The sequence below is a fragment of the Toxorhynchites rutilus genome, chromosome 1 (assembly GCF_029784135.1).
Source record: "Toxorhynchites rutilus septentrionalis strain SRP chromosome 1, ASM2978413v1, whole genome shotgun sequence".
In the NCBI taxonomy this organism is placed as follows: domain Eukaryota; kingdom Metazoa; phylum Arthropoda; class Insecta; order Diptera; family Culicidae; genus Toxorhynchites; species Toxorhynchites rutilus.
This window is the reverse complement of record NC_073744.1, coordinates 140883344-140898275: the sequence shown is the minus strand read 5'-3', so window position 1 is coordinate 140898275 and position 14932 is coordinate 140883344. Positions and strand designations below refer to the sequence as shown.

Genomic DNA, 14932 nt, shown 5'->3' with positions numbered 1-14932 from the left:
TGTTCCGCAGCGGTTGCTGTTCCTTGGATAGTCAGAAAGTTGAGTGTTTCAGTGTCGCTTTGGACAGCGAGAAATCAACCCTACATGTAAATTCTGAAAGTTGATTGGAAAATCTGTTCAAATGGGCGTTTTTTTGCTCCGCAAAACGTTCGCGCTCTTCACTCAGTAAAAGCGTTTATCCATCGGTCCTTGTCAGTTCTACCAATTATTTGTACTAAACTGTTTCATTCTTAAATTTGTATAGTGTTTGTTTCCCGCTGGTCATGATTACGAAGTCCTCATTAGAAATGCGGTCGTGTCTTGCACACCATCCATTCTATTTACTTTTTGGAGCCCGCAACATCATGACTAAAACGTGTTTGGTGCCACTCTGAAAAAGGGCTGAGTACCGTTGGGATAGACCAATAATTTAGGATACGCTCCGTTGAAAAATCAGTCGTAATTTAAATTGGTAATATTATATTGAAAATAGTGATTTTAGGATTTCTATTTTCTGCCACTTCCGGATTTCCTTTCGATGGGTAGACCCTCTCCAAGTCTTTCAGGTTCTTCCGGACGGTTCCAGATTTACATTACGAGCGCGATGCAAATGAAAGAAACTCTCCTGGCAACAATGGCTTTCTGCAATTCTATACACTCTTATGTGTAATATTGAAAAATAAAACTCATAAAATAAAGATTTTTTTCGAATCCAGTCTTCAAGTCGCAGTGCGATTTTTTCATCACCGCAAAAAGTGTTGTTTTTTTTTGTATCGGCATTATGCTCTTTACGGCTCGATTTTTTAAATGTATTGGAAGTTATACGAAAGTTTAGATTACAAAGTACATCGTAACAAAAATAAAATCATATAACAAGATTTAGATTTACCTTAAGTGTATCGTATGATAATCGTAAGACGTTCTGCGAAGCCACTGCCATAATTACATGTAATTGTTTTATGTTTGAGTAGAGGAAATCAGGGTAAAACCCACACCCCTGAGTTTTCTTCTAAAGGTGTCGGTTTTACTCCGACAGGGTGTCGATCATATTGGCACTCCCATTTATTTCACCTAAAAACATATAGTTTTATATTCTATCAAAATTCGTGTTCTACTCAGAAATTGATCAACAGATACTGTAGAATGGTTCATGTAGAGTTTAAGAGAAGTTCGGTAACGATTTGGAGTCGATAAAAACATGTCTTGGAAATATGTGGGAATCCTTAGGGTGTCGGTTTTACTCTGATTTCTCCTATAAAATTACGTAACAAATTCAGAAATAACTTCTAGACTTATGACCCCAGAAAATTTAAGATGTAATTGAATGTGCTTTACTTCCTTGCTTCTGTTTGATCATCTGAAAATATCACCAATAATGAGGTGTATGAGAGGAAATCTAGCCAATGCGCCGTGTTAATTATAACCACCAAAACTAAAATAAAATTGCTGCATACACACCTGTTTTTCGATCGAGTGAGGAAAAAAATTGCACACTGCCGGCCGTTGCCACTACGACTCCGGATGTTTGCTACGCGAAATGCATCAACGCAAAACGAAAGAGAAGCTGCGAGTGGAAAGCAAATGATAACAGCAAAACAAAAAAAAACAACACCAATGGTGCGTTCATCTGGAACGATAAATAATTTGAATGTGCCCTTCCCGGCATGTACCTATTATTCCGGACTGCGATGATTGGCAAAAGAATGCCGCTTTCTGAAATTTTGCCGCTTCTAATTTGAGAGCTGGCCACCCACACAGAGAGTTGACGAAAATATTCGCTGGTGTCAAACGGTCATCAGATCAAACATTAAGTCGTATCCTTGGGATATAATTTTCATTTGAACGTGTTTGCAATGAAGACTATTTTATGGTGATGTTCTTTAACGAGTTGATTTATATGATGATAACGTCGACACATATGATTTATGGCAAATGTCAATATTCTATTTCAAGAAATGAGCGAGTATCACACATCAAGTTTTGAAACAATGCATTGGGTCAGCCATTTATAGATTGATAGCTGAGTTCCGACATGTAAAGTACAATTTCGTGCATTTGCCTCTGAAGCATAGTCCCCAGCAAACATTAAATCGTATAATTTTGCACGTTCCAAGTCTTACAAGAAATCCGAATAAATCATAATCGCATATAATATCAATCAAAGTATATGTCGTGTATATTTGAAATCGCATAAAATGTCAAAACTCGATTTTATATACCATTATCAAATTAAGTCGCAATTCGGTATAATAAACATCAATTTTATGATGTACAATGTCGTAAAATATATTAAATCGCATCATATGCGTATATTACGCTGATGCAGTTTGTGTGTCGTATAAGCGTATAATTTGAATCGATTCAGTACTGTAGTAAATCGTGTTGCATGCTGAAGAAAATCATGAAACAGTAAATCATATTAGATCCTAATAAAGAACATATTACATCATATTGAAATGTCAATAAAATGCTGATGCACTCGAATGTTTTAACCGCTGTTGAATTAAATTTCAGATAGCCGCGCGAGATAGCTGGTGGAGGATAATCCAGACTCCCACATCGGAGTAGTTTTCACCAAACACCAATCTGTGCCATTTTAAACATTCATATTCCACTCCCAACGCAAGTCAATCAAACAATTATTATATCTACAAACATAAATACTCATATATAGAAATGGCGATTCGTGATAAACATTTCACGAAAATATTTTGCGCCATTTGTTTTTTTTTTGTATGTCTGTAATAAATCGTATATGAGTATGGCAAATGTCGTATTTGGTGCTTTGACAATTCATGAATATATTCATATTAGATCGCAATTCAATTTTAACATAATCGCTATTATAGCCGGTTAAAGTTGCATATTCATCCAAACAAATTCGGTAAGCATTTGCCATGTATGTATATTGCCTCCACTTTTGCATGCATATGCCGGTTAGGCGCATTATATGCCAACCAAATTTTAGGGCATATGATGTTATATATACGATTGTTATGCGATTTAATGTTTGCTGGGTCGTTTCTATCTGAAAAATACTTCAAAACTGTGTGTTGCGTACAAGGGTGTGTACTCTGCAACTGCCACAGACGTTTCACAATACTGACGGAGAATTTGTAGATGTTTATCAGTTAGTTGTGAACACACTTATATTCACAATGTGTCAATGTGTCAATCAAGTTCTCTTTGACGCACTCAGACTGCATCAAACCATGGAATAATTGAATAATAAAATATTAAAATTTCACAAACGGAGTCGCACCCTATAACTAAAAATGGTGGTGAAGTTAAAGAAATAATAATTATAACCAGAAATACCAACCTTCCTGATTTTTCAGGATTTCTCAGACTTTTTAGCATGCTCCCTGATATTCTGACGAACACTCAATTTCTCCTGATTTTTCTGAAATGATCCTGATTTTTCCTGATCTTTATACTCTTTACATTATTCGTGATAAATATACTGGTTTCCATGTCAAAGTTTTCTGTCATGCTAGTTACATTAAATTAGACATTAAGTTAAATTCTCAAGACGCTTAACTTTTTATTATCTCTACTCTCAATTGTTTCGTGGCTTTTCAAAACAGTGCTAGAAATTTTCATGAAACCAGATTGTCTGACGAATTTATGAAATTACAACGAGATAAGTTTGAAGAACAACATTGCTTTTTTTTCCGAAATAGGGAAAATGATCTTGGTTTGTCCAGTCGAAAATATGATCATGGTTTGCCCACTTTTTTGAATGCTCTAATTCAGCGCTCCTGTGTCAAATAAGGCCTTCGAATGTTTCGAAACATATAAATGAAATTGCCTTTTACATGATTTATAGTAGTTTGATAGTATATTTTTACGAAATCACATGTTTTGAGGGATTATAAAATACACCTTCTATTTGTGTCAATGCGCCCCTCATTCGAGCTAACGTTTAATCGATCACCAGATGATTATTTGGCACGTATTCAGACCTTTTCTGGATTACAACACTTATAAATATTGTAAACATCATGCTTGCTCACCATTTGTATCGGATTTACATAGCTAAACCATTAAATTAACGCATTTTGATGAACTCAATTCTGATCATGAGTTGTCCAATTCAATAATGTTGTTTTGTCCACATGATTTCTATGGCAACCGCTTGGCGCGCTGCAGTTTGTTTATGTTTGTTTATGGTGTGCTTCGCGCATAGCAGAAGTATGGTTTTTCTGTGTTGATTGTGTTGAGGTGAACACTTTTAAAATGACCAAGAAAAGGCAATATTCTGAAGAAAGCATTATGAATGAATCAATATGATGACAGTAAACTCAAGCAATGATAAATGCAACATCTAATTGTGAATTCGAATGTTTTCATTCAAAAATGGAGATTTCTAAAACCGGACAAACCATGATCATTTTTTTGGGCAAACCATGATCATAATTCTTCTTTAAGGAAAATCGTTAAAAACATAAAAGTTTGAATAATTTCAACACCTTATGGTAGTATTAGCAACTAGAGACTTGGGGCTTTTCAACAAACCCAAACTCGTATCGATTATGTGTGATTTTCATGAAGAAAAATCGATTTGCATTTACTAGTTGCGTAAAAACACCCCAAATTGGACAAACCAAGATCATTTACCCTATATATATATTTTTTTCAAGGCTCATATGGCGTTAGCTTGACTGGGCATTGCTTTATTGTGGATAATGTGTATGTAGATGTGTTCCCACAGTTGTTAATGTAGGAATACGTTTCAGATTGTTAAATTACTCAAGAGAAAAAAATACAATCAACAGTCAATATAAGAAGATATGTAATTATATGTAATCTGTTCGTCTGATTCAAAGTAGAATCAACTTTAATGATGGGTAACTATATCTATAACCGTACTAAATATCATAAAAATTAGGAATAATTCAACAAGTCTTCCACTGCTGATATGCTTTTCTCATTTGTTGAGTAAAGATTCATTCCAAAGCATGGACGATGAATTCAGTGAAAATTTGAGTATTGATTTTTCTGCAATTGACTGTACACTCAAAATTGATTTTAGCTCATGTTTTGTCATCCCGATTTATGACATTAAATGAGACATAACATAAAAGAAAACGTCATGACTCACAAATACTGGTAAACATTTGTATAACATACATAGTACAGCAATATAAGATTAACACGACCGAACGAAACAAAAGACAAATAAGCTTTCCGCATACTTTGTCACATATACGGCCCAGACCGAGATAGATATTGTTCTCCTTCATACGCTCCTTTTTTACTCTTAGAAAACACTTTCCAACTTCATTATATAATCAGGTGCAATATTATCACGTATTCGCTGAACAACTACTAAAGCATCATTAGCCATGTGGATAGCGTGGTCGTGTGAAATAGTTTTGCATTCCAGCCGGCCTTGGTTCGATCCCCATTGATGTCGTATGGACTCTTTTTAGCACAATCCCATATGAAATGAGAAAAGAAAACAGAAAGAGATGTCTGCACGCATACATACAAACCATTTTTAAGCTTTTAAAACAGCTCATTATTTGCGCATTTGACTCTCCAGCACACGAAATGGCATCATTTCTGCCAAAGATGAAATGTTTTCTGCCAACGCTAGTTTGGGTGTAGTGATGCTGTAGGTTTACGGAAAAAATTAAACGAGGTCAGGCGGAACACTAGCATTTCAGCTTATGCGAGGATTTATACTATGCTTATTAATTCTTTTATTCTTTCGGTCTTCGCCCGAAGAAAGATATACTCTGTTTCTGGTGGCAGTTGGAATGGATTTTGTATTATGAGCTACTACCAAGCAACCTGTTTCTCACATGTATGGCTCTCAGCAATTTTCGACTGGGGAGGCAAACATGTTCTGGGTGGATAGAATATTGAAGCTGTGTGAAAGATGACGAAAGATTGTGAAACAGAACTATGGATACAAAATTCAATTATAATGCTTTGATTGATTTTCCCAAAAATCGACATTAACTTTTCGGACAAACCAATATGAGCTATCCTGATTTATCCTGATTTTTATTTTCATGCTTCCTGATTTTTTAAAAATTATGGTTGGCAACCCTGATTGGAACTATACGATATTAAAAAAAACGTATAAAAGTTCATTTTCAGTATTAGTTCCGAAACATAATTGACCGGTTGTTTATTTGTAAATTATCTAAAACCCAAATGGCAAAAATTCCTTAGTCATATGCGTTTCTAAAAACAGATAGAACAGCTTAGTTTTAGATGATCAGCTATTGCTACCAAAAATAGTTGGATTAGTCATGACGTATACTATGATGTACTTTTAAAGAAAGAGAGATTGTTGATATGAGATTGACGTATCAATGTGATGAATATCGATGTCAAACAGAATGGATTCCGACTGACTAACACGGGTGATACATGATACAAGTAGAAACATCGTATTTTTTTAAACGGTTTTATTTAGCTTACCCTGTAATCTGTTTGTATGTTTGTATGTTTGTAACATGTTTGTCTGTAGCGCTGACCCACATTAATAGAAATTTGACCCCCTTTCTGTTGACCGATTGATCTGAAATTTGGAACACACCTTTATTTCTGTAGTCCTTATAAAACTGCGTATTTCATGATCTTGAAAATCTAAGATGGCGGCCGCTACAAAATGGCGGATCTCATATTTTTCTCAAAACCTCATCGATATGGGTTTTCCAAAACCCCATCAATATGGGTATCAAATGAAACGGCTTCAGTAGTAGAAGACAGTTATTTATGAAAAATGCAAATCCAAGATGGCAGTTAGGGGGTCTTCTTAGCCACTTGGTTACGCGTTCGCTTACCAAGCGATCGATCGTGAGTTCAAACTCAGGGCCCTCAATTGACCATCTTTGTGTTGTTATAGAATAACTACGTCCACGCAACCATCATCAGCGATGGAAATCGATCTACGGTGGAACAAAGATCGATTCATCCATACAACTGTTCTGCTCTGCTAGAAACATCGGGCTGCTGTTCTATAAATAACCCATCAATGATCAATATCAACTGTCTCCGCTGTCCGGTCTGCTGAACAATAGAAGAACAGAAAGAATACCCTTACGCCTAAATGGCTACTACTGTGTAATTTACCATAATGTAATGGAACAGAAAACTTAACGCCTAAATGGCTACTACTAACTACTGTGTAATTTACAATTTATAGAAACTTAAATATATGTACATGTACACGATTAAACCCGGCTCTGTTACAGCTAAAATGCCAATGAGCCTAATAATTAAATAAATGGGATAAAAAAAAGATGGCAGTCACTACAAAACGGCGGACTATATATTTTCCCAAAACCTCACTAATATGGGTATCAAATGAAAGGGCTTGGCTAGTAGAATACAATTATTCATGAAAAATGCAAATCCAAGATGGCTGCCACTATCATATGGCGGTCTACATATTATGGCAAAACCCCGTTAATATGGGTATCAAATGAAAGGACTTGACTAGTAGAACACAGTTATTTATGAAAAATACAAACCCAAGATGGCTGCCACTACCAAATGGCGGACTATATATTTTCTAAAAACTTCATCAATATGGGTATCAAATGAAAGGGCTTGACTAGTAGAACACAGTTATTTATGAAAAATACAAATCCAAGATGGCTGCCACTATCAAATGGCGGGCTACATTTTTTTTCAAAACCCGATTAATATGGGTATCAAATGAACAAAGAACACAGTTATTTATGAAAAATGCAAATCCAAGATGGCTACCACTACCAAATGGTGGTCTACATATTTTTTCAAAACACGATTAATATGGGTATTAACCCTTTCTTTACGGCAGGTGCTCCGCCAAAGTGCTACCCCTGTACGGAGCACTGCGCCGAAAAGTATGCACATCGCGCTGGTGTGATCTAAGAGCAGTATGAATTTCATGTCGTCTAAAGACGACGCTCGTACACACAGCTCGTTGCGCGGATGTCGTCTATAGACGACACTCGTACACACAGGACTTCGCGCGGATGTCGTCTATAGACGACGCTCGTAATGAAAGGGTTAAATGAAAGGGCTTGAATAGTAGATCACAGTAGATCATAAAAAATCCAAATCCAAGATGACCGCAATCACAAAATAGCAAATTACTTTATGAAACGGGTTTATATAGCTTGAACTTCTTGTATGTATGTTTGTATGTTTGTAGGATTTTCCCACATTAATAGAAATTTGACCAATAGGAACTGACCGAATTTATAAAACACCTTTATCTCTGCTGCCATTTTAAAACTGCTTACCTTGAAAAATCCAATTTGGCCGCCGCTACAAAATAGCTGATTCCATATCATCTTAAAACAAGGATATGGATTTGAGATATGTGTATCAAATGAACGAAGTTGACTTGGAGAACATATTATGTATTTTCTACAATCCACTCAATATCGGTATCAAATGAAATTATTTGACTGATAGAATACAGTACAATATTTTTATTGTAGAGAAGTATTCTAATGAAACAGATAATGTACTGAAAACTAGAAAATAAAATAAGTAAAAAAAACTTTTTAAGTTAAACGGTTTAATTGTGATTAAACATAATAGTGTACTAAAAGCTAGAAAATAGTTTGGCAAGTAGCAGTTAGTAGTTATCACACCTCTCCTTCATTAGGCTAGCGCATTGATTAGACTAAAATAAAATCGTGGGGCACGTTGGATTTCCATTATCCAAAATTAGCGACTTCATCATATGTCCCACGATTTTATTTTAGTCTTATCAATACCCTAGACTAATGAAGGAGAGGTGTGATAACTACTAACTGCTACTTGCCTAATTATTTTTCTTGCTTTTAGTACACTATTATGTTAAATCAGAATTAAACCGTTTAACTTAAAAAGTTTTTTTTACTTATTTTATTTCACACGGTAGTCTAGCATAAATGCACATTACGAGCTATCAAGTATGAACAGTTTTATTTGAGCCTCTGTATCCTTAAAATAAATTAATATAATATAATTTTTAAAAATGCATACCGAGAACGGCATTTGAATTCCAAGTTTAGCTGATTACGAGACTGTTAACACGTTAAGCCCCGACCAAGCTAGGGGACCGAGAATGAACTTTTCATCTGACCCATGTCGGACTGATGGCTTTCCTAAGGATCATTTTCTGATTTTATTACTGTAGTTTCCAATGCCGACGCACTCCAGACGTACACTGACCACCCCCCCCCCCCCCCTTGCGCTCCGATGACACCGACGTGAATCAGACGTAAAATTCAGTGTCAGTCCTTAGGGACCAATGCAAAACTTATAGTCCATGCTGTATAATATGGAGCCGCGAGATTCATCCGGCATAGATCCGAATCTCATGTGTTACACGAGTGTCTTATCTAGTGAAATAGGACGCGTGAACCATTTACATTTCTGTGGAATATACCGGGAATTTGTGTTTTTGATAAAACATTATTTTTCTATCATCTAAATTTATATTATCGCTTTCAAAATAGGACCTTTCAAAAGCAGAACACTTTCTCCAACGAACAATCCAGTCATCGAAACACTATTTACAGCTATATTCAGGAATTGACTTCAGAAAATTCGTTTGTATGTGTTCAATGCTGTCAAAAAGGGTCCCACGAAGTGATAATATTTGAGTTTCGGGAAGAGGGAAAAGCCACACGCGGCCGTATCTGGAGAGTACGGTGCTTGTTCAATTGATTGAATTTGAATCTCGGACGGATTGTGGAATGCAGAAGTGGATCTCGCTCGGATTGCAGAATCCAAAAGCCGAGTTGGCCGCTCTCTGGCTGAAGCGAGAAAAAAATTAAATCGCAAATGAAATTTCCTATAAAACAAAGACGGAGGTTACGTTGCGATATTTTAATGCCCTCTTCTCCTGCGCTGCATTCGATTTACGCGCGACTCAATCGCTTATCAGACTTCGCAATTTAAAACTAGATGAGAACTGTACTTCGCAATTTTAAAAGTTGCTCATTAGGGACGGTGCGGATAAGCGAAAGAAATGACAGAAATACCAGAAGAATATATCGGAAACTATAAGTTCTTTCCATTTTCGTGATGGCTTAAGGGTTAGGGAATTATAATTTATAGCCCATCAAACATGTCTTGGATGAATACCGATTCAATTGCTATGCAGATTACCAAAATCCGTACGCAACAAAAATAGTTATTAACGCTAAAACTATTTCCTAAATACGTGATCTGTTTTCTGATTTGGCACCCTGAATGACGTACTCCTACGTCAAAAAAAAACCCAAGGGTGCATAAAACAGGTATAACTGCACCCAACATAAGCAAATCAAAGCCCTGTAATTTGGCGTTACGTGGGTACTGCTTGCTTACTGAGTTTCAAAGTAAAGTTGTTTGTTATTTCAACAGAGAGTTTCAAATTCAACAAGTACTGATCCACGTAAGCAACGAGAATTCAATGAAAATGAGCAATAGTTTTGCTCTAAATAAACTACCTTCAAATTCTCTATTTGAATTCAAAATTAGATATTTCAGAACAGATATTTATTTTGATCTTATGTTCAAGAAGGTATCCGGAATGGGTTATCAGAAGTTTCTATAAATGATTAGAAAATAAGAAACAACAGAAACAGCACTGAAAAAGGTCATTAAAAAGGGTGATATATATGAGTATATTGGAAGAATCAAATGAAACCATTTTTTCTTCAATGAAGATAGATATAGATGCCTAGAAATATTTCATATCGATCGATGGCAACGTCTCTGCGAATTATTGGGGACAAAATCTTTTATTGTTTCCTTCTAAACGTAGGTGTTGATGTACGAATTTCGTCGGTATTCAGGAATTACATCACATTTCACTAACCGCATAGATCCAAGCGTCTGACAAAGTCATTACATGCTGCGCGCATATCAGTCAGTCGGCATGTCATCCCAACATTTTTGCGATCTTGAACTACTTGACAAGTTTCGAAATTTTGCTTAGCTTTGGAAACATAGAAGACCATACAGAATAATTCAGTGGGTTTGAGTTTGTAAAAAATCCTTGAAACTGTAATCAATCAACTTTTTCTGTAACCAGGGCTGCACCAATTTGAAATGGGAAGGATTAACATCTTTTTGAAAACAACAATGTTGTTCCCCGAAGATATTGCGAGAGGAAGTACTGTGTTGAAGTAATCAACTGCATTGGTTTTCATATCTTCATTCAGAAAAAACAACAGAAATGTATCTACTTTTGCATATCACTCCCCAAACCTAGGTCGATGTTTATTTCTGAACTCGCGACATTTCTCCTTATTGGCAGGTACATCCTCAATACTTGATTTTCATACCCGATCGTTCTAGTGTTTGAAAGACTACTCCAAAACTAATGAACTTCAATAGATTAGAAATATTTCTTCACATCTATCACAAAAGAAAGTTATAACATTGTGATTGGTCTAAACTGTGTTTCTCAAACTGTGCCGACCAAAACTGGTGGATACCAACGTACAATTTGAACACGTCAATACTACAGTCGTCGTTCGTTAACTGAACTTATCTTCAACAGTGCGTACGTTAACTGAACTGCAGCCCATTTATGTATCAATAAAAGACGTCATATTAAATTTGAAGTTTGGCTTTTGCTGTTTAGCAACCCATTTATCGAGTAGGATTCGATAATTGGGTAGATTCTCCGGCCCAGTTATCGACACAGTACTGTATTGCAAAACATACGTAGCTAACCATCGTATTATTCAAGGGAAAATGAGAAGAAGCAGCTCTTGTTACGGGAAATCGCCATTTTTTACTAGAAATATCAACTAAGTACTAATAAAAATGACGCAAGTAATACTACGTTGAGACGGCGAAGTTCCTCTAGGAACGTTAGTGCCATTGAAGAAGAAGAAGAAGGGTGTCTAATGGAAACACCATTCTCCTTCTAGGCAGCAATCAATCCTTCACTTACTCACCTAAAACACAACACAAGTTGTCTGCCTGATTATGTCGGCGAAAAGCAACAATCTCAAAATATTGAAAACTTATGTTTCTGACACATGGTAAAATACATAAATGAAATGGACCATGCAAAACATATATTTTGCCAATACTGACAGACACACATAACATCAATTGTGTTGTAAACATTGCAAGGCTTGTAGAATGATTATAGAAAGTGATGTTGAAATTATTGCGTACCCAACAGAAGTGTGGCCGAACATTGTTGTCACGCTTCACAAGACTACATTTGGTCAGGTCATATCAATGAATATTTCACGATGAGGCCAATTGCTACGGAATGTAAACAAATACGATCGCGTAGTCGCTCCTGTTGAAAGACTGCACACAGAACTGACAAAAACCATTTTTCAGTGTAAATCATCCTGTTGATATAAAACGCAAATGAAGAATACTAAAGGTGGGTTATATCTGTGATATAAACGCAAGGTGAACGTAGAACATTCTTCTTGTAAATGTGGAAGTGGATGAGTATAATTGCTGAAATATTATTGATAGAGGGAAGTACATAAAATTCAACACTTTCGAACTGACTAGTGGTTCTGAAAAGGATCGATGGTTGGCTTTGGAGACGCAACTAAAGATGGTTGATACATAATTATTTCTCGGTTTCTTGAGAATAATATACGAGATATATGTCCTTATTATCAATATGTATCTCCTCTTCTAGACATTTACTTTGTATGTGAAGACACGATTTTATATTTGTTCAACGAGCACTATAATATATCTTCGTCAACGTATAAAATCAATAACCCTATCTCCTTCCTCACCAATTAGAATCATCAATCGAATGCGGTAGATAGAGAGAAAAGAGCATACTGCATTGCTGAGAGAGCGAGAACATTCTATACCCGCCTCACAATCGCAACTAAATGGATTTGAAAGAACCTGTTTTCAAAGCAAATTTTAAAGCTATTGAAACAAGTTTCCGGGTCAATAATAAACAAGCACACTCCATTCAGTCGGCATAGAGGTATCAACGATCAAAACGTATCAAAACTTTACCGAAACTTACCGAAGCGACAAACGTAAAAACTCAAATCTCAAATAAAGATATAAAAGACCACCGTATCCTCTGGATATAAATCGAGTCGGTTTTTCGGCAATCGGCAATCACCTTTATGATCCGCATTCAGTACACCAAAAATAGTCAACGCATATTAGAAAGGATTGAGCATTGATTCTCCAATCGTATCAAATCTAAGAATTCTAGCGAGACTGACAAAGGCCGAATTATTCTATACATAGACAATTAATGTAGATACTTCACTAGCATGGTATCTAAAATTAGTGCTCAGAATCACACCCACGAAAATTGTCATAAGCTTCGGATGAATATAACCAAATCAGGGGAATTTTTTTACACTGTACGAAAGACACCCAGTATTCAATCGCATCTTCACAGTTCCAATCCAAGTTAATTTAGATAAATTATTACAAGAACTGAAGAAAATTGGCGCAATAAAAAAAATCACCGGCTTCGCGTGATGAAAGTCCGTTCTTGAACTATAAACGGCTCAGCACGTACCTACAGAGTGACATGTGCGGAAATACTGAAAAACATTGTTCTGTCAAATGTCGAATTGCGTCTATCAAATAGCGATCATTGGATGTAAACAACGATGATGATGATGATTTTTTCATACAGAGCTACACAACTACGCCGTGTTTTTTGGAGCACACATCCGAAGTCTCCTTTTAAGGTCCGTTTGGCGGTATGGGCCACAGTCCTGGTATACTTGCACAGTCATTCACTCGGCCAGTGCACTGTTTGGCACTGAATCAAAACAAGTTCCCCGCAATCCCGTGTGAGGTACTCCACGTGAACTCATTTGCGCTCGGAAAGAAACATAAACAACACTTTTTGGGGCATGATACTATCATCTTCCGCGATGTCATTCGCATTTTGCTTGCGCTTTGGCGTTATTTTCCGCAGCCTTTCTTTGTAAGGGAATCCGGCGTAATTTGGGATGAGTAAACCGCCTTCTCGAAGTAAACAATGTTCTACTGCGTCTGAAAAAGGGGCTGTGAATTGTGTTGTCAACAAGGAAAACGCATTACGTTTATAAATTTGCGGAAATTGCTGATCGGCCCTTGAACCGAGGCAAACTAACGAAAGGAAAGGCCACCCGCAAAGTGATTCCCATCAATCATAACGGACAAGCCGTTCGTCTGAGTCCTCAACCCTCAGGTTGACAGGAGTGCAAAACGTAACCGCCAACCTTCAAAACGAATTCAAGCGGAACCTCCAACCGATCTCTAGCCGTTGCTAGCGTTGGAGGAAGGATCAGCTGATAGTCAGCTACCTCTCGTTCTCTCTCTTCGGTAGCTTGGAATGTGCCGGGTTCGGAGATTCCGATCTTTGCACTACTCGAACACAGCTACACATCTCAGCGAATGTGGTTCAAGAGATAACGAACCACGCGGCGGCATACTTTACGCATGTCAAGACTATTGCGAAAGCAGCACCGATTACTCAGCGCAGCCGAACCGCGCGGGAAACCGGCCGAAACTGTCACTCGAGGTTTTCAAAATAGATTCTCTACCTTTCAGTCGTCATCGGTGTAAATAATGAGGTTTTGTTCCAACTGCTGTGTTGCGAGCGAGGAAGATAAACGGTTTAAAAATAGAGTCGGTCAATCGGTGTACCGTTTTCGGGTGTGTGTGATGCACATTTTCTCCCACTGCATCGCCAGAAGAATTCACTCAACGCGAGGAATTTCATTCTGAAGAATTTAGTTCACTATCATTACCTCTGTCTGTTCTGAGGGGGTGCCGAAGTATCACATCGCGAATTTGAGTCAGACCGATCAGTTTCACTTACATTTGTTTTTGCTCTGTGCTTACAGGTCTCCAAGGTAACAACAACCCGCACTGTTAAGTCGTCTGCTTCGTCGAACAGTGCGTCCAAACCTAGCGTTGAAAATCTTGAACAAATCTGGGACGAAGCCGTTTTGAAGCAATTGGTAAGATAGGGGAGTTGTATAAGTAAATTGGAATAAAT

The 14932-nt window shown here is 36.9% G+C and overlaps 1 protein-coding gene across 4 annotated transcripts in view; it reads left to right on the top strand.

Moving 5' to 3' along the window:
- Positions 1–14932, top strand: part of LOC129762761 (serine-rich adhesin for platelets-like) — a 151167-nt gene that overhangs the window by 131753 nt on the left and 4482 nt on the right. For all 4 annotated transcript variants that reach the window (XM_055761281.1, XM_055761282.1, XM_055761283.1 and 1 more), the window contains one exon: positions 14778–14894. In XM_055761281.1, the coding sequence (XP_055617256.1) occupies positions 14778–14894 (117 nt within the window). The remainder of the gene's footprint in view (positions 1–14777; positions 14895–14932) is intronic.